Source organism: Canis aureus, chromosome 32 (genome assembly GCF_053574225.1).
Source record: "Canis aureus isolate CA01 chromosome 32, VMU_Caureus_v.1.0, whole genome shotgun sequence".
NCBI classification, from domain to species: domain Eukaryota; kingdom Metazoa; phylum Chordata; class Mammalia; order Carnivora; family Canidae; genus Canis; species Canis aureus.
Genome location: NC_135642.1, coordinates 12,038,865 through 12,060,481, shown reverse-complemented (window position 1 = coordinate 12,060,481; position 21,617 = coordinate 12,038,865). Strand labels below are relative to the sequence as shown.

At 53.4% G+C, this 21,617-nt stretch overlaps 1 protein-coding gene across 6 annotated transcripts; it reads left to right on the top strand.

Annotated features, from left to right (window-relative positions):
• Window positions 1-112: 112 nt before the first annotated feature.
• Window positions 113-21,101, top strand: BMF (Bcl2 modifying factor). 6 transcript variants are annotated; one of them, XM_077880591.1, is made up of 6 exons: window positions 113-222; window positions 608-735; window positions 2,561-2,667; window positions 2,904-3,200; window positions 4,684-4,844; window positions 17,135-21,101. In XM_077880591.1, exons 4-6 carry the CDS (start codon window positions 2,909-2,911, stop codon window positions 17,234-17,236), a joined length of 555 nt encoding a protein of 184 aa, XP_077736717.1. In that variant the 5' UTR covers window positions 113-222; window positions 608-735; window positions 2,561-2,667; window positions 2,904-2,908; the 3' UTR covers window positions 17,237-21,101. The 6 variants fall into 6 exon arrangements, with proteins under 6 accessions (XP_077736717.1, XP_077736716.1, XP_077736712.1 ...); XM_077880590.1 differs by having other exon boundaries at window positions 2,561-2,701; XM_077880586.1 differs by lacking the exon at window positions 2,561-2,667.
• The last annotated feature ends 516 nt before the right edge of the window (window positions 21,102-21,617 follow it).

The following is a 21,617-nucleotide window of genomic DNA, read 5'->3' as shown; positions in this document are numbered from 1 at the left end:
GTCCCTGGCAGCCGCCCAGCCCGGGACTCGGGGCTCCGCTCGCCATTGGCCGCCGGGGGCGTGACGCGCCGGAGGCGGGGCCTCATCAGCTGTTTGCGGGATGCCCCGAGCGGGCGTATTTTGGAAACAATACCGCGCGGTGCACGGCGGCCTCCTCCCGCGCCGGCCCGCCGGCTGCCGCCGCCGCCCTTGCCCGCGCCGCCCGCCACCCGCCGCAGCCCGGTGAGCGCGCGGGCGGCCGGGGGCCGGGCGGAGTTGGATCGCACCTCGGCGGGAAGTGGGGCGAGGAGTCGAGCTGCGCATGGGGGCCCGGGAAGGGTTGGGCTGCGGGCGTGTGGGGGGACCATGGAGGACTGGAGCGCCGGGGTGCGGGAACGCGGTGCAGGACCCTTATCTAGGTGCGCTGCTCCGCGAGGGAACTTGGGGGCAGTAGCATTTCAGACAGCAGGGAGTTGGGTCCAGGTGGGCAGGGGAAGCTGCGGTTCACTGCTGAGCAGCCCTGGGCTCCCGAGAACGGCCCGGCCTCTGGATCTGACTCGGGGGTAGGACAGGGGGTGGGGGGGCGTCCAGCCTCCCTGCGGAGTCTGAAGGCTCCTCTCCTTAACAGCTGGGCTCTTTCCCTCCTTCCCAATTGACTCTGGGCGCCAAGCCCCCGAGTGCTCGTCACGCTGGACCCTGGCGCGGAGCCCTGGCATCACGACTCGGAGGCCGAGACTCTCTCCTGGAGTCACCCAGGTCTGCTGTGTGTCGTGTGGGTGTGTACGCATGTATGTGTGCGTTCCCAGATTTTAACTCCTACGGAACCTCCGAGTGCCTGGCTATTCTCCTAGGAGGAGGAGTCTTAAGTTCAGCATCCCTCTTACAGCCCTTCGGGGCTGAGATGGTTCCAAAGCGGGCTTTGGTTCCCCTTTGCTAGGAATAAAACCTTCCCAGGCAGTGCGCTCAAGAAGTGTGCTCCTCCTACCAGTTTGGACATCACCTCCTCAGCTCAGGCGAAGAGAGCAGAGGGTCTCTTTACCATATCCCAGTTTACACTTGACTTTGCCCAGCACCCCTCGGGAGGCTCCCACGTACAGAGGAGCCACCTGCAGTTCTTGTGGAGAATGGGTAGGGTCCCCAGGGCTTGCAGAGACACACCCTATGGCTGCATTTCCCCGACAGTCCAGTCCAGGCAAGGGTTGAACTTTGGGGCCTTGCTGGGTGGGGGAGGGGGAGGTGACTGGCTTCAAAGGAAAACCCAAGACAATGACTCCTGCTTGTGATTAGCTTTGGAGGGCCCCCTCTTAGCCTGGGATTGCCAGTCTGCAGAGAGAAGGCTGAAAGGCTGGAGAAGAGCCCCTGCCAGGTGACTGGCAAGACAGTACTTGGTCCTTTCAGCAAGAAACTTTGTTTCCTGTTGCTGATAAGCTGAAGATCTCCTACCCTCCTTTGGGAAACACTTTCTAAAGAACACCATGTGCCTGTTTTGCCATCCAAGCTGGCATCTCCTCACTCACCAGGGAAGAGGGCAAAGATAGGGTCATAGTAGCTCATGGACTGGTTGGGGGATGGAGGGAAGGTTGAAGCAAGCGCCTCGGAGAGAGCTTGCATTTTGGAAAGCCAAGTTTCTGAATTTAAGTGAGATTCCTTTAAGTATCTTACCAGCCTACAGACCATTTGGCTTGTTCTTCAAAGGCAAGAAAGAGACTGGGAGACAAAATTCCCAGGGGATCTCTAATTGAATCTGGCAGTGACAAACAGTATCCCTCTGAATCCCAAACCATTCAGGTAGTTGTTGCTTCTGGCTGCCCCAGGGACCCTAACAAGTTCCTGGTGTATGTGTGTGTATGTAGGGGGCTGAGTTGGGAGCTCAAGATGCTGGGTGGCTCCAAGCTCAGATTTCCAAGAACCATCAGGTGGAGCAAGAGGAACTTCTTTATTACCAAGAAACTCCTATCAACAACCTGAGTAGTACAGAGACAGTGAGTGAGGTCACAAAAAGAGGGCTGAATTTCACTTCCTTCTGTAAGGAGGGTTAGACCAATCTCAGGTTCGGTGCCGACAGGAATGGTAGGTAGACTGTGGGCAAAGAAGATTAAAGTCATGGAGGAGTGAGTAGGCTGAGCTGGGGGAGGCTGGCCACATTGCTGGATGTTGGACCTACCCTCTAGGCCAAGCTGTGGTGGGCAGATGGCTCTGCTCTGTTGGGAGGCCAATGACTCACTTGGGTCTTTCTGCCCTCTCTCCCAGGACCCACTCTTACCACACCGTGGAGCCTGTTTGTTGTGTTGAGCAAGCAGGGGGTGGAGACTAGGGTAGATCGGCAGCTGGGCGGGGCTTAACAGGTTTGGAGGGAACCTGGCTGCCCTAGAGTTGCTGGCTTTTGTTTTTGCTGCTGAGCCTGGAGCTCAGTTCAGACTGAAATGAGAGCTTGGTGGTTACTCCTCAGGGCAGTGAGTGAGTGAGTGTGTGTGTGTGAGAGAGAGAGAGAGCGAGCGAGCACTGTGTGTACAGCCAGTCCCAGCACCCTCTGCCCTCCCATAGCCACTCACAGGGTCTGGTCTTGTTGACATTTCCCCAGGTGTCCTGCATGCTTGTAGCCGTTGATCATACCCCTGCTAGTGCTCAGAGTCAATAGCAGTCAGACTTCATGACCGGAACCAGCCTGGGTCAGGAGAAAAGACCAAGGTGGGGGGTGGCTCCCAGAAGGCCCAGGGAAGAGGTATGGAGCAGTGAGGCTGTCCTCAGCCTTTGGGGCGGGTGTCATCCTTGGTAGTACTTTATCACCAGTTGTCTGTCATCAGTACCTGGCCCTACTCACCCAAATAAGAAGGGGAAGCAGGAAAGAAAAAAGGGGAGGGGAATCCCTCAGCTTTGGCCTGGGTAGAAGCAGCATCCCAGAGGCCTGCATTGTGCTCTAACAGGGGAGATGGAGCCGCCTCAGTGTGTGGAGGAGCTGGAGGATGATGTGTTCCAGCCAGAGGATGGGGAGCCGGGGACCCAGCCTGGGAGCTTGCTCTCTGCTGACCTGTTTGCCCAGAGCCAGCTGGACTGCCCCCTCAGCCGTCTGCATCTCTTCCCTCTCACCCACTGCTGTGGCCCTGGGCTTCGACCCACCAGCCAGGAAGACAAGGCCACCCAGACCCTCAGTCCGGCCTCCCCAAGTCAGGGTGTCATGCTGCCTTGTGGGGTGACCGAAGAGCCCCAGCGACTCTTTTATGGTGAGTGCTCTTAGCCTCAGGACTCCTCCCATAGAGACTGGGGGAAAAGAGGGGACTTCCCCTCCCCAAACGTGCACTTTGTTATTTCCTTCCCCAAATTGAACAGCAGGGGCTATTGATTCCTCGATTCTTGTCATTCTGCTTCTCTGCTTGTCATTGCTCTTCACCTGTGCTCCTTAGGCACTGAGAAGGGCAAATTGCTATGCCTGCCATCATTTCTGCCTTTTTGTCCGTTTCTGCAGGGATCCTTGGGTCTGTGGATCCTTTGGGTCCCAAAGGATAGGAGAGTGGTACCTGGGCCTTGAGTTTTACATCCTGTGGCCCGTTGAGTGGCCCAGCCTTTTGTGTCCTGGGAGTGATATGCCTTTTGTAAATTGGCCAATGTGGCCCCAGTGAAGGTTGGGAGATCTGTGTGAATCGCTGTTGACACTGAAGGGAAAAACCCGGCCCTTTCTGGGAGGGGAAGATTCCTGAAGGCAGAAGGTGTCACTTGGGACTTTCTGTGCTTGGAAGGGGAACTAGAGAAAGAGGTTGGGCCTGCCGGGGCTCGATGCCAGTAGAGGGGCTGTTTCCAAGGCTCAATCAGACAAGACCCCTTCATTTGTGGGCTTAAATGGTTTGCTTTATGAGTAACATGCCCTCCTCTGGCAAAGGGACAGGGTTAGACACTTAGTCTGCTTTCTTCTTTTAGCACAATAGCTTATGGAGGGAGGGGAAGGGCTTGGAGGCGAACTTGCTATGTCTGATGGAGCATATTGAGAAGACGCTGCAGTTATTCCCAGAGGGAGCTGCCCTGCAGTTCTTTTTGGAGTTTGAGGAGATGGATAAGGCCGGCAGGGAAGAAGGAACAGAGGAAGAAGGCAGGCAGGCAGGCACCCCTAGCGGCAGCTCGACTGCCAGCACTGGGGTAGGGTGCAGCGCTGGTCTCTAGCTCTTGCGGTCTGGCCTGGGGCTCCTCCAGAGAGGAACTTGGCTATCCAGTGGGTCTGAAGAGTTTGCTCTCCCTAGTTTTAGTACCATTGTCCCGAGCTGTGGGACCTGGGCCCAGCCAGAGGAAAAAGTGAAGGCACATTTTGGTTTTCTCTTTCTCTGCCTTGCTTTGCTCAACCCAGGAACTCTGGAGAGCTGCCTCCGGTGCTTTTCCAGAGAAGAGCTTCAACCTGCTACTGCATGAAAAATAAATTGTGGTCAAGCATAGCTTGGTAAATAAAGACAGAAGGCTGGCAGGTTCACCCACACATACTACTTGTACCCTGGCACTGCCTGTGAATGGAGAACTACAGGGAAGGCTGGGACCATTCCCTCCCGTTCTCTGAACGGCAGCTTTTAGACGCCTGGGCAGCCAGCAGATCTGTCTGTCCAAACCTGGCAGAGTGCCCCGATGAAGGCCTCGGCCCCAGGTCTCAGCAGGGAGCGTCAGGCACCTCGGGGTGGATAGTGGAGTTGTGGAGAACGCTGAGATGTGGGCCCTCTGTCTTCGCAGGCAACGCTGGCTACCGGCTCCCTCTCCCTGCCAGTTTCCCTGCAGGCTTGCCTCTCCTCGAGCAGCCCCCGGAAGGGCAGTGGCAACATCGAGCAGAGGTACAGATTGCCCGAAAGCTTCAGTGCATTGCAGACCAGTTCCATCGGCTTCATATGCAGCAAGTAGGCACGGGAGCTGGGAGCTGGGCTGGGGCGGGAGGAGAGTCTGCTGGGGCTGGGGGGTGGGGGTGGACCAGGACCTGCCTCAGCCACTCCGTGTCTGCCGGGGCCCCAAGGGCATGGTCCCGGGGTCTTGGCCTGGGCTGCTGTGGTTCCGGTGAACTGGGTGGGCCCAACTGTCCGAGCACTCCTGCCCTCTCAGAGCTCCAAGTGGGTTACCTGCCGCCTCTGGGCTCAGGCTTCTAAGAGCGGTTCGTCCCACCTGGGGCAGGAAAGCCCCGATCTCTCCTGGGGAATGGGTGGCTTCCGCAGCCTCATCTGCCACACCGCGTCTGCCCGAGGCCAGGTGGGGAGATCGGCCCTCGTGGACCTCAGGGGAAGATTCCCAGGGAGCCGCTTTGAAACCGGCCAGTTGGGGGGTGGGGGGCGCCGGGCTGAGGTGCCGTGGGAGCCGGGTAACCGAGGCCGCCGAGGGATGGGCCTGAGTGGGGGAAAGTGGTGGAACCGGTTGTAACCTGACACTTTCCAGCTGGGGAGGCTGCTCCTCATTGTCTCTGTCTGGGAACCGGGACCCGGGACTCTGGAGAGCGGACCTCGGAGAGTCTCTCCAGACGGGCGGCCCGCGCTTGGCCGGCAGCCTGGCACCAGCCCCGCCGGGGCGGAGCATCGCGTGTCAGCCGAGCATGTGGCCGAGTCCGTCAACAAAGGCGGCGGCTGGCGGGCTCGTGCTGCAGGAGCCCTCCGTGCCGCGGGCTGGAGGCGCCCGGCCCGGCCTCGGTCTGGGCCGGCCCCCAGGCACTTAACCCTTCCTCCCAGGCTGGCCCTCTGGACGGCTGCCCGGGGCGGACGGGGCGGGACGGGGCGGGAGGGAGCCCAGGGCTGAATGGGGCTGGTACAGCCGCCAGGGGAGCAAAGGCCCGCCACCTGGAACTGAACACATTCCCTACCTCTGGGGCCGTCCTGGCGGGCAGTGTGTGTGTGTGTGTGTGTGTGTGTGTGTGTGTGTGCGCGCGCGCGCGTGTGTGTGGCCCGAATCAAGAGAATTCCATCATGATTGGGCAGACCCGGGAGTCGAGATGGGTGACACCAGGTGATCACAGTAGGTTTGACTTCAGGGCCAATCCGTTGCCAGCCCCAGGGGAGAGAGAAGTTGTCTTTTGGTCTCCTGAGAACAGACCATCAGGGTTAGATATGGTCAGTGCCTTCTGCCGAGGAGTTCTGAGGGAAATCGGGGGCTAGACCTCGTCCCTGGGTGGGTCTCCCAGCCCCTATTAATCGGGAAGAGAAGGTGGCCCTATGCTTAGGTAATAAGGCAGCCTAGCTTCTGGCCCCAGGCTCCAGTTCCTAGTCCCTCCTTTGATTGTTTTCTGGAAACTTGGCTTCGAGTCTCGCCTTAGGTCCATGTGTGGACTCACTCTGATTCTTGATTTCCGTTTCTTGGCCTCCTTCCTGCCCATTCACTCTTGCCTGGTTATACAGGCCTAGGGCTGAGACCAGTTCCCAGCTCCCAGTCCCAGTGCTGGAGCTGCCGGAGGACACACGGTGGCTCGGGGTCTCCTAGATTCATCTAGAGGACTGTCTGGAAGGCAGCCTTTCTCATTCCCGGTAGACCTAATCTCTCTCAACAGTTGTTTCCCATGCATTGGTGAGCCCCTGTAGGCTTGGGAGCAGGCTGTGAGGACAGGACTAGAACATAGCCCAGGGCCCTTTCTTCATGACTCAGTCCTGAAAAGGAGGAGAGTCTTCATTCCAAGGTTTGATCCTGCTCTTTGCTGCTTGGCATCGCTTCCCCCAGGTCAGGGCTGCCTCCTTGAGGGTATCTTTCAGCTATCAGCCAGAGCCACCCTGGCCTGGGAGGAGGAGCAAGCAGCAGAGCCAGAGGAGAACCATAGACAAATCTCCCCTGCTCTGCACTTGACCCCATACTGGCACCTGAGGTCCCTGTGTCCCTTGGCCCCCTGGCTGCTGTCTATTCTGACCTCATAGTAGCAGGAGGCTGGTCAGCTAAGCCTTTCTAGGCCAGAGCTGGTTTTCCCAAATTTTCCATTACAGAGAACCAAACATTTTTGTCTGTGGAATCCTCTTGCTTTTAAGCCCGTCTTTCCCTCTAACCCCACTCACGGACCTTCTCTGGGAGCTCCTACAGGAAAGGCTAGGATAATTTTCTTTCCCTATTCCCTTCCTTTGCAGGCAGAGAAACTGAAGTACTAGGAAGTGGTTTAGGATTAAGTCTCTAGGCTTTTTTTTTTTTTTTTTTTTAATTTATTTATTTATGATAGTCAGAGAGAGAGAGAGGCAGTGACACAGGCAGAGGGAGAAGCAGGCTCCATGCACCGGGAGCCCGACGTGGGATTCGATCCCGGGTCTTCAGGATCGCGCCCTGGGCCATAGGCAGGCACCAAACCGCCGCGCCACCCAGGGATCCCCAGTCTCTAGGCTTTGAATCCAAGGTCAAGAAGGTCCAGATTTGAATACCCGTTCTACCACCTACTAGCCATCAGGAAGGCACTTGACGTTGCCAAGTCCACATCGTCCTCTTCTGTAAATTAGAGCTAATACCACAGAATTGTATTGTGACGATTAAGTGAGAAAATACCAATGAAAGCTCCAGGTACACAGTAGGTACTTGTTAATGCTTGTTTCCTTTTGTCTGTAAGCCTGATCGTCCCTCACATTTGTTCTTGTCAGTTCACAGTACATTTCCCACGCCTCCCATCAGGCTGATCCCTTAGCAGAGCTGCTTCCCCTGAGCTCCCCTCCACCTGCCCTGCATAGAGAAATTTGTGTTCAAGCTGTTCAGTTGTGGACCTCGGCCTTGTACATTTCTCCACAAAGAAATGATGGCCATCCCCCATTGTCATAGGTTGAGTTTAGAGAGTGACAGAAATACAACCCAAGTAAGGCAGTAAGGTGTTGGGAGGGCTTAGCCATCTCCTTTCTCCTCAGATCTGGGATGGTGTCCCAGGGCCAGACAACGGCCATTGGTCCCTGAGTCCTGTAGGGAGTGTGAGTTGCCACTTTTGGTCCCCAGTTACAGACCTTAGTTATTCTATTTGTGTATCAGGGGAATACTTCTTCCTAGGAGATGTGGAGCAGAGGGGCTGGGAGGTACAATGATGGGGTAGTGTGTTGCAGCATGGCATTTTGGCAAATTGAGTGCATCAACTTAACCCCAGATTCAAAAGGTTGCAAGTTCCACTGGATGTTGGATCTCAGTTTTTGCTGGCCATAAGCCCTCCCAACATACATCCTAGGGAGCATGTGGGGTGGGCATCTAGCCTGGTTACCTGTGTGATCTGTTCAGGGTGGCTCCTCTGGATGGAAGGGCAAAGATTTGAAGGCAGAAGATCACTGTCAGTAAGGCGCTTTTTGTCAGCAGTTTGGGTCTCCAAAGCAACAGGAGAGTTGAATGCTAGGTGATTGGAGGTAAAAGCCTTTCCAAACCCAATCAAATGCCCCACCTTCCTTTGGGTCAGGAGTAGAATGTTCCCCTCTTTTTTTTTTTTTTTTTAAGATTTTATTTCTTTATTTTAGATAGAGAGAGAGAGAGAGTATGTGTGTGTGTGTGTAGGGGTAGAGGGAGAGGTACAAGCAGACTTCCTGGTGAGCACTGAGCCTGATATGGGACTCAATCTCATGACCCAAGACCATGACCTGAGCTGAAACCAAGAGTTGGACATTCAACTGACTGAGCCACCCAGATGCCCCTGGAAGGTTCTCCTCTTTGTTCCTCTGCAGCAGATGTCTGGTGATGTGCTTGCCATGGCTTACCTTGACTCAGGCTCTGTGAAGTTACCTTGGTATTTCTGTGTCTGTCCAGCTTTTGCAGGGAGGAGGAGGTACAGGTTAGCTTCCTCACTGTGTTCATGAGCTGCTGGGGTCAGAAGATGTGGGTTCTACTTTCATTCTATTCCACCTGCCACAGTCTTCTCCAGCATGGGCCTAAGAATGGGCAGTAGCTTCTGTCCTCCTCCTCTTAGGAAAGTCTCCTATCCCAGTGGCACCACCTTGAAATTTATGGGGGGTATTTCTGGGCAATGTTAAAAAGCAAAGAATCAAAAAAAAAAAAAAGCCGCTGTAGACCATTGAGTGAGTAAAACCACAAGAACATTGGAATTCTTTGAGTTGGAAATGGCTTTTTCAGTTGGACCAGGAGTGGCTTCATTCAGAATAGTCAAATTTGGAAATTCCCTGAACAGTAATTAGACTTTCTGAAAAATGAAATCTGAAGAAAATGTCAGACACTCACTAAAAACTATCTTAATTGCAATATTCCAGAAAGGATCCTATACTTAAAGGTAGACTCAGGTTCAAATCCTCCCTCTGTCACAAGCTTTCTGTCCATAGACAAATCATTTAACTTCTGCACCTCGATTTCTAATGCTTACTTAGCAGAACAGATGTGAAAGCCCGTTGGAGATTGTAGTACCTATAACTATTAAGGTGTGGGCAGTTTAACATTTTGGGAAACGTGCCAAAAGATGATTGTAGGATTTTGCTTGGGCCTGTCTTTATAGTTCTTGGGGAGCTCGCTTGGAAGTCGTACCCAGAGTGGTGTTTACATCTGCCAACAGCCTGGATCCTTTGTTCAGGGGCCCTTGACTGCTGCTACCTGACCCTTTGAGATGCCTTCCTTGTTGCTAAGTGGTTTTGGGGGTGCTCAGACTGTGGCTAATGAGGTTGTTCAGGCCCTAGATGTGGCAGCCCTGAGTAGGAGCCCCAGGGCTTCACCTTAGAGTGAGCCGGTCCCTGTGGAGCCAGCCTCTGTTCCAGCAGTGGGAGGTCTACCTAGGAGAGGGCTGGGGGCTGGGGGAGGTTGGGGAGGGGGGGGGGTGTTACTGGGGAGGGCTGCTGTGCGTGAGAGCCAGGCCGGGGCTTCGGGGCCCTGTGTTTGCTCTGTGGCTGGCTCTGTTTATATCGCTCACTATATTTAGCTTCTGAGTCATCAGCGTGGCTGACTAGAGGCCGAGTTCCCCACACAACTCTGCACCTGACTACTCTCTCTTCCAGGAGAAGGGCCTTATAGTTCCGGATAGTTCATTCCCTCCCCACCAAGCTGGGCCTTGGGGATGGGAGTTGGCTTTTTTTTCCCCCTTAAGGGTGAAGGGGGTGATGGGAGGAGGGGCTCGGAGAGGTACTAGAAAAGAAGGATGAAGAAAAATGTCTAGTTTGCCTTTTGATCACGTCTGGCAACCAAGAGGGCATGTTCCATGACCAGAACGAGAACAGTCAGTGTATGTGGCGAAGAGGAGGGTCCAGCCTTCTTCCATACTTAGCTTGCCTTGTCCTGCCTAGGGAACTGGCCTCAGACAGGCTGAGAACAGCCAGCTGCTAAGGCTCCAGTTTGGGAGCCAGAGCTCTAGGGTTCCTTTTCCACAGTCTTGTAGACCCACAGCACATCTGGCAGTCCTCCGTCCTCTGTCCCTTACTTATGCCTGGAGCACCCACAGCAGGTTTTTTTCTTGAGTTCTTAAGTTGTCTGATAGTTTGATGAAGCAGTTCTCAGGCTGAGGGAGCCAGAGCCATCTCTGTGGGAGGATAGGTAGGGGCCCCAAAGGCTCTGGGGATCTGGGTGGTGGACACAGCCCTATCCCCTCCCCCATCTCTATTCCCTCCCCCATTCCCCCCTCCCCACACACACACAGCTGAAGCCAGTGGCCTGCAGTTGCATAGAGGAAACCCTCCTGTCTTCCACTGAGAACCAGTGGCTCCAGGCTACCCCTTCTTCCCTGGAGAAGTGATTGGTGTTGCCAGGGTGGTGTGGCTTCAACGTCCTGTTAGCACTACTGGCTGCACTGAGGAAGCTCTTGGCAAGGAGTTATTTTTTTCTTTTTCCGTTTTGCCACGTTGCCTGTTACTCCGGCCGTCTGGGTCAGAAGCATTCTTAGGGCAGTGGGCCACTGGGCCCAAGGGGCTGCCCTGTGGGTTTCAGAATCCCTTGGTCAGCCTGGCAGCCTGGATTTCTGAGCCCAGCCGCCTCTAGCTACCTTGGCCCGTCTCAGAATGAAAAGTCAGGGATTTCCCCAGGACTGCAACAGTCTGTTTAGAAGATAGCACTCCTCCACCCCTGGACCTCTCTGAGGAAGAGGATGTTGAGGGAGGTGTCGGGGAGGTTAAGGGAGGCCCAGGTTTTCCTTGTCCTCCATGGGGAGTGAGCTGCTCCCTCTTGTCACCAGGCCCATCGCTTTATGTGTATTTTTCTTGTTTGATCACACAGCCACCTCCTACTTCTGGACCCGATCATCGCTGTTTTATAGAAAACAGGTTCAGAGAAGGGAGACAGCCCAGCGCGCCCAAGTTATGCTGTCAGTGGCTGTGCTGGGAGCCATACAGATCTGATCAGTCCTAAGACTGTAGTCTTCCCACCACCCATCACTGCTTCCAGGCACCTCCTGGCAAACAAGAGCATGAAGGAGCACCCACTTACTGCCCTGACCTGGCTCTGCCTCCCATAAAACTTACTTCTATGCTTTTGTTTTCTTCTGCTCACATTATAGAATAATCGAGGGCAGTTTACATCTCGCTCATCTTTGTGCCTTTCATAAGCCTTTGCCCCAGTTGGGGGCTTGATAAAAGCTTGCTGAATTGAACAAAAACATCTCCTCAATTTCTTCCAAGTCGAATTTTCCTGAAGTCTCTCTTATCTCTATTCCTGTTCTTGGTGGCAAGGCTGCCCCGCTCAGCCTCCGCCAGGGTGGGTTTAGAGCAGCATGGAGACAGGGGAGAGGTAGGAAAACATCACTTGGAAGAGAATGTTTCTCCCTGTAAAACAGGGTATGCGAAATTCTGCATTTTAAAGAAACCAAGTGTGGTTTCAGAACATGACCTGAAGTCATCCTTTCAGAGCAGTTTTTAGCTTTATTTCTGTTTGATCTTCAGTTTGCTCTGCCTCTGGAAGGTTTATGTTTTTCTGGTCCACAGCATCCTTACTAAATAGTTAATGATCTGGAAACAATGTCTTTAAACATACTAGGGGAGCAGTTCAGTGGTGATTCTCTTTGAAAAGTTAGTACTACTTTCCACAGTGTGAATAAATACACTGTAATATTTTAGCAGAATAACATAGCTATGGAGTTAGAAGACAGGGGTCTGAATAACCCCACCGCCCACCCCCAGTCCCTGCCAACTAATTTGCTTGGAGGGATGTTTCTGAGCCTTTGTTTCCCCATCTGTAAAATGGGATTGATAATATGTGTCCTTCCTGTGTTCCAGATCTTTAGGAAGAAGAAATGGGTAGATTGGATCTTATCTCTCAGTATAAGATACTATGAATCGCTGTCTGTTTGGTAAAATTGGCAGGGTTCTTTTCGAGCAGGGCCACAGTATATGGGTGTTCTTTCCTCTAGTCCTTCGGGGGTGAATTAGCTTTTGCTGAAGCATCTGGAATACTGGTGACACACAAAGCGCCCAGAGGGTGTGAATTGGATCCAAAGGGAGAGAGGCAGAGGGAGATTCTTATCTGGGGGAAGGAGAGGGAACACTGTGCTTAGGGCAGAGGCCACATGGGACAGTTTGATTTGTGTAATCCAACCTTGTCAGACACCACAGCCAGCTCTTTAAAAAAAAAAAAAAAAAAAAAAAACAGAAGAAGAAGAAGAAAAGCCTTTTACTAGTTGGGCCTCTCCCTAGGCAAGAGGCTGATACTATCACATCAAGTACATCTTTAGACCTGGCCAGACATCACTTGTTCCCGGCCTCAGACAAGTGGGTTATCTTGCAAGGCTGACTTTTCTGTAGTCGGTCCAGTGTGCATTTGTTAAGTACCTACTGTGTGCCCAGTGGGGGTGACTTGAACCCTTGTCAGCTGATTGCCTTCATCCCCTGACCACAGCAAGGAAGTGGGACCGTCAAAGAAGAGCCCTGGGTCTCTAGTACCTGCCTATGCTGTCTTAACTGAAGAGGATATTTTTATCCACCAGGTTGGATCCCTTTCCCACAGGGCATTCACCTCTCTTTTTTTTCCTCTCCTCTGTCCCTCTAAACTCTCAGTTTGAGGTCTTCTGGTGGAAACTTCAATCCCAATCACTTCTCGGCCTTTTGGCTAAAATCAAGTGGAAACTTCAATCCCCAGCAGCTCCCCATCCCTTGTGCCTCCATCTCCAATCCCTAAGCGCCCACCTTGACTGTGCCTTCTTAGAACCCCCACTTCTTGCAGGTTTCTGGACTTGGAAGGGTACTCTAGCTAACTCTGGGAGAGGAAGGTCCTGCTCTGAAGGTTTGCACTCACTGATCTCGGGTGCTGCGTTCCATGCTGTACCATGAGCATGAGAGGCCAAGCCTACTCTTTCCTGGTTCCCCTTCCTTCTTCCCTGCTCCTCCATACCTTCTGCTGGAAGGACCCATGTTCTCTGGCATTGTGGTGTCTTTGTGTACCTCATCCTGTTCAGTGACTGTCGATTTCCTTCCTCCTTACTGTTTTTCTCACTGGCCTCCCTTCATGTCCTTTCTCTTTCCTTTCTGGTCAGGCCCTTTTGTGTAATTTTTTTTTTTTTAATATTGTATTTGTTATTGATCAGGACATTCTTTGATAGTTTTGTTAAGTGCTTGGTTTCTTCATGATCAGGGCATTCTTTGATAATTTTGGTGAGATGCAGCTTGGTTTCTTTTCAGAAGAGGGCCTTTCAGGGATTGCCCTGTGGCAAGAGAAGGCTAAGTGGAATTTGTGTGGCATCTTCTTGTGCCCAGAGAAAGGACGACTGAGGCCATGGACTGGTTACCAGGCCCTGCTCTTACTGCTCTCTCAGCTGCCATGCAGCCAGCTTAACTCAGTACGAGGCAGCCTGGTCTCCCGGCCCACCCGGACCCTCCGAGAGGCTGGCTGGATTCAGCTGTTGGAGCTCGGAATTGTAATCCTGAGGGTAATTGTGGATGACAAACTTCACATCCCAAACCTCAGAATCGGAAAGCACCTCAGTGGTTTCCAAATGCTGGTCTGTGGCCTGGCTGCCTCAGAACCACCTGGGCAGGATTTACCTCTGGCTTGGCCAAGTCATTATTCTGATGAGAAGAGATTGAAAGAGACTGGAAAAAAAAAAAAAAAAAAAAAAATGAAGTGTTTTCTTCTAGGCTGCAAGAGCACAAGTGATTTTATTTTCTTCCGTCTCACCTCTTGTATTTTCCAATTTTTCTACAGTTAACATGTATTACTTTGATGACTAAAATATACAATGTTACTTCTGATTTAAAAAACGTTGCCCTAGGGCACCTAGTGGGCCTGGTCAGTGGAGCATGGGCCTCAGAGTTGTGAGTTCGAGCCCCGTGTTAGGTGTAGAGATTACTTAAAGAGTCAAAAGCTTAAAAATAATTAAATAAATAGAATAAAAAAATAAAAAATGTCACCCAGAGAGTTTGTTCAATGTACAAATTCCTGGACTGCTTCCCTGGGGATTCTGACCCAGTTGGCCTGGGTGGAACCCTGGGACTCTGTATTTCTAACAGCACCTCAGTGGATTCTGTGACACAGTCAGGTTTGGGAACTGCTGATCTAATACCATGCTTACATTTCTCTTACAAGGGAAGTGAGGACTCGCAGACAAGCTGGTGGGAATCTCCCGCCTACAGCCAGGTCCTCTGAGTCCTGGCCCAGGGAGCCACCCACCGCCCAAAGTGCCTTGTACCCTGAGGCCTGTCACAGGCAGAGGCTTGGGACTCAGGTTCTTTCCAGCGGTGGGTCTGTGGCCCTGCCTCTGCACCTAGGCATGCCTATGTCTCCCAGCAAGACCTCGGCCTTCCTCTCTGACAGCACGCTCTGGCCCATAGCTGCTTCTGGGTCCCCCAACACCCCCAAATGATGGGACTGAGGGTGCTGCATTGCCCTCATCCCCAGATACCTCAGGGCCCCGGAAGTTACCCAGGCAGCCCCCATTAGGGGCATTTGGGGAAAAAAACTGAGGCATACAGAAATGGGATTGGCCCAGGCCCCACAACATAGAATTGTGATCTCCCTTCCTTGGCCATTGAGCTATTTTGATAGGATTTAGAGAAGAGGAGAAGAAAGGGTCTGCTTTGGCATAAAGAAAGTTGTGTGGTGGTGCCCAGAGAATAATGATAATGGGTAAAGACATTGCTCTAGGGCCAGGTGGTCTGGATTCCATTCAGTCCCTGCCACTTAGTAGCCATGTGGCCAAGTTCTTGAACTCTCAACATTCTTGTCTGTAAAATGGGGATAATGATATGTAACAATCTCACAGGATTGTCGAGAAGGGCCAAAGGAGTTTAATGGAGTCTCCAAGTCATGTGGGGATCTTGTTAAAAATGCACATTCTGAGTCAGTAGATCTACATTTCTAGTAAGCTCCCAGGTGGTGCTGAGACTGCTGGTCCACGGACCAGCAAAGTCTTCACACTTTGTAGAAGACTCAGAGCCTGACACACTCAGTGCTACTATTCTTGTCATGATTGTGGCTGTTATTGTTACTTGGCCTTTTCAAACAGGCACCTGAGGAGACTTGGAATTCCAGCAGACAGGCGTCTCTGGGGACCAGTCTTTTCCTGGATTTTCCTCCTGTTCCGCCACATGACCTTTGCACCTGTCCCGGGCAGCAGCTGGGGGCGGGAAGCAGGAGGCGGGGTGCCCTGCCAGCTGCTGCAGGCAGGCCCGACCCTTCAGGTTTTGCAGCTGAGGCTGTTTTCACGCTGCTTCACTCTAACCAGATTTTGTTAAGCCGGCTGTGTTTCCTCTTTTTACTCATCTTTGTTTACAAAACACAAGGAAGCCATCAGTCTCCCGCTGCAGTCTGCCAGGACTCCTCTGTGGCACACCCTGATTTCCCCTCCTGGCAGGAGCCCTAACTCCGGCTTCCTGGATGGTTTTCCAGCCTCCCCTCCTCAGGGGCAAGGGGCACACTGTGGCCCCAGACGAGCGTGGGGTTCACTTGCCTCGGCAGGGCCCTGAGGTCGGCTGCAGTCCACAGGTCACCTCTCTTAATTTTGTGGTCCAAGGCCAGTGGAGGTGGGGGGGGGGGGGCCTGAAACCTGCACAGGGCCTGGGGGAAAGTCCAGGAGGCCAGGGCCAACCCTGCCCACAAAGCTCCAAGGGTGTGGGCGCGGGACACCCGGGCTCACTTTCCATTCTGCCACTGACTTACCTTGTCCTCATCATCTGAGACATAGGGGCCCAGGCAGTGGTTAAAGACAGCCCGAGAAGGGCCCCGGCCCTGCTGTCCCTTCACATGGCCACACTCACTGCGGGGCCCTGCCAGTGACCCCGGTCCAGCCCGTGCTGGCTTCTTCCTGCACACTAGCTTTTCATTCCCCTCTGCACCGAGGACCGGGTGGAGAGGGCCCGCATCCCGTCCTCCTGCCCTGGCAGACAAAGAGAGGACAAAGGCCACCTCTTCCAGCACCCCACTCCCCTCGGAGCCTCTGCTGGCCCCCGGGAAATGGTACCTGTGTGGGTGTGGCAGCAGCCCCAAGCCTGTGAGCTTCTGACCCCTGACCTTTGCCCCCAGCTTCCCTGCCTGACAGTAGGACCTGGGATAACCTCCAGAGAGTAGTGTGCATTCTTTGTTTTTGTTTTGTTTTCAAGTATGTTCTTGCTTAACGTTTAATTGGCCCCAGTCAGTAGGAAAGCGCTCCAAGAGGGATTATTTATGGCTTACTGTCAAGAGCAGCTATAAAAAGGGCAGCACTGAGCTGGAGATGCTGGGAAGGGAGAGAGGGCGGGCGTACAAGCGTATGCGTCTGTGTGTGTGTGTGTCTGTGTGTGTGCATGTGTGTGCGTGCGTGTTTGCACTGGATGAAATCAGATTTTTGCTGCCTCAGCAGTGTGGTTTAAATTGAAGATTAACCCTTTGACCTTCACAGTGTCAAATCACTTGCAGATGGAGGCTCCCCCCCTTCCCCCCTTGTTCTCTGTGTTACTTTGGAGTTGGGGAAGAGAGGGGGGCACTTCTTCTCTTTCTTTCTGAAGAAAGTTTGTTGTTCATGCAGCTGAGGTTTGAGGGGCTCAGGAGCCAATCTGATTAAAAGCAGCACTTGGCTAAACTCTGGAAAATCCTGCAAGCAGGGGAAAACGTTTAATCCTCTTGTGCACAGTGCATAAAGAGCCGGGTCTTTTCTTTTTAATGTTAAAACTGCAATTGTTTTTTGGAGAACTCATCTCCTCCTCTTCACCACTCTTCTCACCCCTCCCCTACCCCCCTGACCCCCCCATCCCCCAGTTTGCTGTCCTGATAGGATTAAAGTGTTGCCCCTAGACACATCGATCTGAACTTTTATTGGGAATGATAAGGAGTCAGGAGTCGTCAAGGCTACAGGCTATGTTTAGGAATCACATTTTTTTTTCCCTTTCAGCACCAGCAAAACCAAAATCGAGTGTGGTGGCAGATTCTCCTCTTCCTGCACAACCTGGCTTTGAATGCAGATGAGAACAGGAATGGGGCAGGTCCCAGGTGAGGCTGGGCTGCCCTCTTCGTTCAGGGCACCACAGGAAGGACGTTGGTTGGCATCGAGAGGACTGACACCGTGTCTTATGAAGTGTATTCATTGCTGTTTTTTTGCGTTTGCATTTTAAAAGTGTCTCTCTGTGTACATAAGACATACCCAAGCGGGATATCGTTCCCTGTTCAGGACCTCGACCAGGAGTAAGGGCCTTTGTCAAACACTGTTGAAGTGGAGGCTGATGTGTCTGTGATGTGGGACCTCCCGAGGGCTCTGACACGTCGAGTGTTTCTTGAGCGGTTGTTGAAGATGACCAGGTAGTGATGTGCTCCGGCGAGTGGACTGTAGTTTCTCCCAGGAGCTCGCTGAAGACATAGGAGATTGGATGAGACTCCTGGTTCCACCCGCACTATCAGCCTTCCACCATGGATGGCCCGAGATCTGACAGTCACACTGCTTTAATCCCCCAGGGCCTTGGCCAGGGGCTTTCCAGCTGAGCGTGGCAACTTCCACTAGGCCAGTCAGCCAGCTCCATATCTGGGTTCTCCTTTGGCCCAGTCATTGCCTGCCTCAAGGGCTCAGGGATTCTTGCCCAGCCCCTGTCATCTCCAGCAGACCTCAGGGAGGGTTGGGTTTCTCCAAGGACCCCTCAAACATGCCGCAAAATGAACCAAACTTCCGGGTAGGCCTCAAGTCTTACTTGCTCCCACTCAGAGGCCCCGGGATTGGTCCTGAGGTGCAGAACCCTTGCCACCTCTGGCTGCCTGGGATACACTGGGTGTCAGCCACGGATGAGCCAAAGAGCCAATGGCCATGCCATAGCCAGCAGCTTGTGCCTTTGTCAGCTCTTCTTTCAAAAGACCCAGCCAACGGACTGCAGGATGACATGGGGCTGGGAAGTGTGGTGGCCATCCCACCTGTGAGAGTCAGCCCTAGAGGAACCCAGACCCCTTGGTTTCCTTGGAAACGACATACCTCCTCCCGCTTAACCCCATTCCTTTTTCACACCTAGTGGGATACAGGAAGAAGCCAGCACTGTGGCTTTGTCAGCTGAAGCATGTCTTTTAGAATCACAGGCAATGATTAGAGTGTGGAGCCGTCAAATTTGTCAAATTTGGGTACATGTTTCCTGTCTTCCTTCAGCTTCCAGCTAGTCCCGGGAATATCGTGCTCTGGAGCTCAGCAGGATTGCAGCTGCCTCTGAACTTCCCTTTTCTCCCTGCTGTGGCACTCATGGAGAGAATTTAAAGCAGCCAGGCTGGCAGCTCTGATAGCAGATGCGGGGAATCTGAAAAGACACAGGGAATCTGTTAACTAGACATGTAGAAATTAAATTATACTTTTTGCATATGTAAGAAAAGATAACATTGGTGCTAACATGAAGCAAGGCCCAAAGTAAAGATGGCTTCCTGGGCAGAGAAGACCTCAGGGCTACCCAAGGAAATTGGAGGAGTCCACATAGACTCTCAAACCTGAAGAAGCCCAACAAGCTCCTACGGTTCTACAGAGAGGAGGTCTGCAGGAAGCATTAATCTACTGGATGTACAGTTGGGCAGGTTGTGCACTGCACAAGGGCACCTGCAGAAGAAGATAATGGAAGCTAAAATCCAGCTCATACTCTGCCCACTAGGCTATATGCCCTCGTCTTAGGCTACGTCTGTTCAGAGGAAGGGGTGTCGTTCCTAATTTGCACAAAGGTGCCATATGGGCTCACAGCAGCCCTGAGGTGAAGGACCTCAAACTGTATATTAGCCTTTGTTTTGTTCTGCTTGGATGTTCTGGAGGTATTACCTCTTCTTGGCTAGAATTCTGTTCTCAGGGTGTGTACCATGGTTTGTCTGCTAAGAAGATGGGTTCCTGCTTACCAGAAGGAACCCAGGGAACAGGTGAAGACCAACTCGGGGACACGCTGACCATTGTGAAATCCAGCCTTCTTTGTGTGTCTCCACAGCATTTTAGAATGTGCATTGGACATTGTTTTCCCTCTTCTGGACCAAGGCAGTGACAGGCAGGCTGCTGGTGTCTGCTTGAGCAGCACACAAGAAAACCAGGATTATTTCTGCCAGCCTCATTGAACCCCTCTTAGCGGACTTCCCTGCTGAGCTGAGTGAGAGAACGAATAAATGGTCTGGGGCCCCAGTGCTGAGGCAAAGCCACCAGCTTCGGAGATCTTGCCAGGCCCCGGGCAGGATGTCCTGTGGCCTGCTCTGAGAACTGAGCCCAGAGTTTGACAAGCCCACCTGAACATGGAGCCTGAGGCCAGGGGAGGGCAGTCCGACTGCACTGCCTCTGTCTTATGGGAGGCCAGGAACTCACTCACTACCCTAAGCAAGCTGGGGCAAAATTTAAAACCCCCTCCTTCGCCCTTCCCCCCAAAAACACCCGGGAGGTAAATGGCCCCAGGAAGGAGAGCGGTTCCTCCTGGCTGGCTGTTTTTAATTGGCCTAGTAATCTAGACTGGCCCCTTCCCCCTCTGCCTGGTGAGTTGGTCTGAACATTCCTCAGGTCCAGCCTCAGGAGATGCATCCCTCCCTCTGGGCCCCCTTTCCCCATCCCCCACCCCAGGGAGCTTGGCTGTCTCTAGTTAGGGGGAGGAGAATCCGATTTGGAGGGAGGGAGACTCTGACCTGGCTCCTGACCTGTAACCAGCTGAAGACTTGTGGAGTTTTTGTGGTTTGCTGAGGGTGAGGGGAGAGAGGGGCTGGAAACCTCACTCTCATTATAGAAAAGCCCTGGAGGGAGGAAGCCTGATATTCAGGGTCAAGACAGGCCCTTCTGATTCAGAACCGTAGAGTTTCTGAAAGCGGATAGACAGAATGAGGGAGAGAACCCCACCCAGGCCAGACATCTGACTCCCTAAGTGAGTTGGAGGACCTGGCCTGGCCTCTCTGCCTTTGCCTGCTTCGAAGTTGGGCTGCTGGAGAGCTGTCCCTGTGGCCTTTTCCTGCTCAGTGCGAGGGAGAGAAAAATCACCTCCCAGTGACCTCCCCGAGCCCTGAGGGGTGTGGGTCTGTGTCCAGAGCTTACGTGTCAGGCATGCTCCAAGCACTCAGAGGGGCCCAGCTGACTCGTCTCACTGGCCCCAGAGGCCCAGCCTCATCCCAAGGTGGCTCCAGCCTGGGCATGGAATTTTGGGGGGGTTGTTTGGGATGGTCCTGCCTTGACCTCCATTGGGGGATAGGGAGCCACTGCGCCTGCCCCAGTCGGCAGAGGAGCACACAGAGAGCTGGCGAGCTTGTGTCATTTGGTGGACTTGATGAAGACGGGGTATGGACAGTGGAAAGCAGCGAGAACACAGACTCCTGCCTCCACGGCTCTGTGGGGCTTCTGGGAATCAACGTTCAGTCTGGGCTGCAAGAAGCTGCAGATCTTTGGTGGGAGGCTGGACCTTAGCTGGACCTGGTCTAGGAAGGGGATCACTTAGGAGCCCCCGAAGCCTCCTGGGTCCCCTGTGGGCAGGGGGTACCTCAGCTGGTGGGGACTTCAAGCTTTGAGGGAATAACACAAGCTGAGCTCTTGGTTAGGGGCACCAGCCTTGCTGCCCCACTCCCTGCCTGAGTGGCGGCCCCTCTCCCCGCTCTGTGAGCGTCGCACCCCCCCACCCCCCCCCCACCCCGGCTGCCCCATCCCCGGGTCCACAGGGGCTGGCAGGGAGAGACCCAGTGAGAATGTAGCATTTTGTTCAGCCTGGGTTACTTGTCCCTGGGTTCTAGGCACCCTGCCTCTGGGAGAGAGAGAAAGAGAGGGAGGGGAACAGGGACCCATTGTTTTTTTTACCTGTACAGAATATTTGGCTTCATGTTCTTCACATGCGTATATGTGTGTGTATATTTTCCCCCTATCAATTGGTACAATTTTTAATAAAACCATTTGAAGCAAAGCCGGCCCCTCTTTTTCAAGGTGTGATGAAAATTCAGGGGGTCGGTTGGGGAAATCGAGTCTCCTGACTTCTTTCTGGCTGCTCTCCTGAGCTACCCCCAGGCTCCCGGCTTTTGTTAGGACGTCCTTTCCCCCCAGGAGTGGAGAAGAGCCATGCTGACCTCCCTCTCATGGGAGAGGCCCCAGGAGGTGGAAAGACAGGGGCTTTGGATCCCAGACCTGGATTTGGATCCAGTCCCAGCCTCCCCCAGCTGAATGACCTTAAGCAAGTTGTGCCACCTCTCTGAGCCTCCAGCTCTTCCATGTGTATGTCAGCCTTGCCTTCTGCAGAATAACAGGGGAAGGGTGATGGCACTCTGCAGTGGCAGCCTCCACTGCCCACCATCCCCTCTGGTGTCTGGCTGGGCTGTGGCTTCCTTTTATCAGGGTAGCATCTCGGGAGGTATGCTCCTTGTAGGGGGACTGCTGGCCTGCCTTGCTCTGTGGATCAACGAGGTGTCTGACTCAAAAGGATAAT

Coding starts and splice junctions, on each gene's coding strand:
- BMF (XM_077880586.1), top strand. CDS start 2,909: ATGGAGCCGCCTCAGTGTGTGGAGGAGCTGGAGGATGATGTGTTCCAG. Junction 3,201..4,683: donor GCCCCAGCGACTCTTTTATG/GTGAGTGCTCTT, acceptor CTGTCTTCGCAG/GCAACGCTGGCTACCGGCTC. Junction 4,845..17,134: donor ATCGGCTTCATATGCAGCAA/GTAGGCACGGGA, acceptor TTTCCCTTTCAG/CACCAGCAAAACCAAAATCG.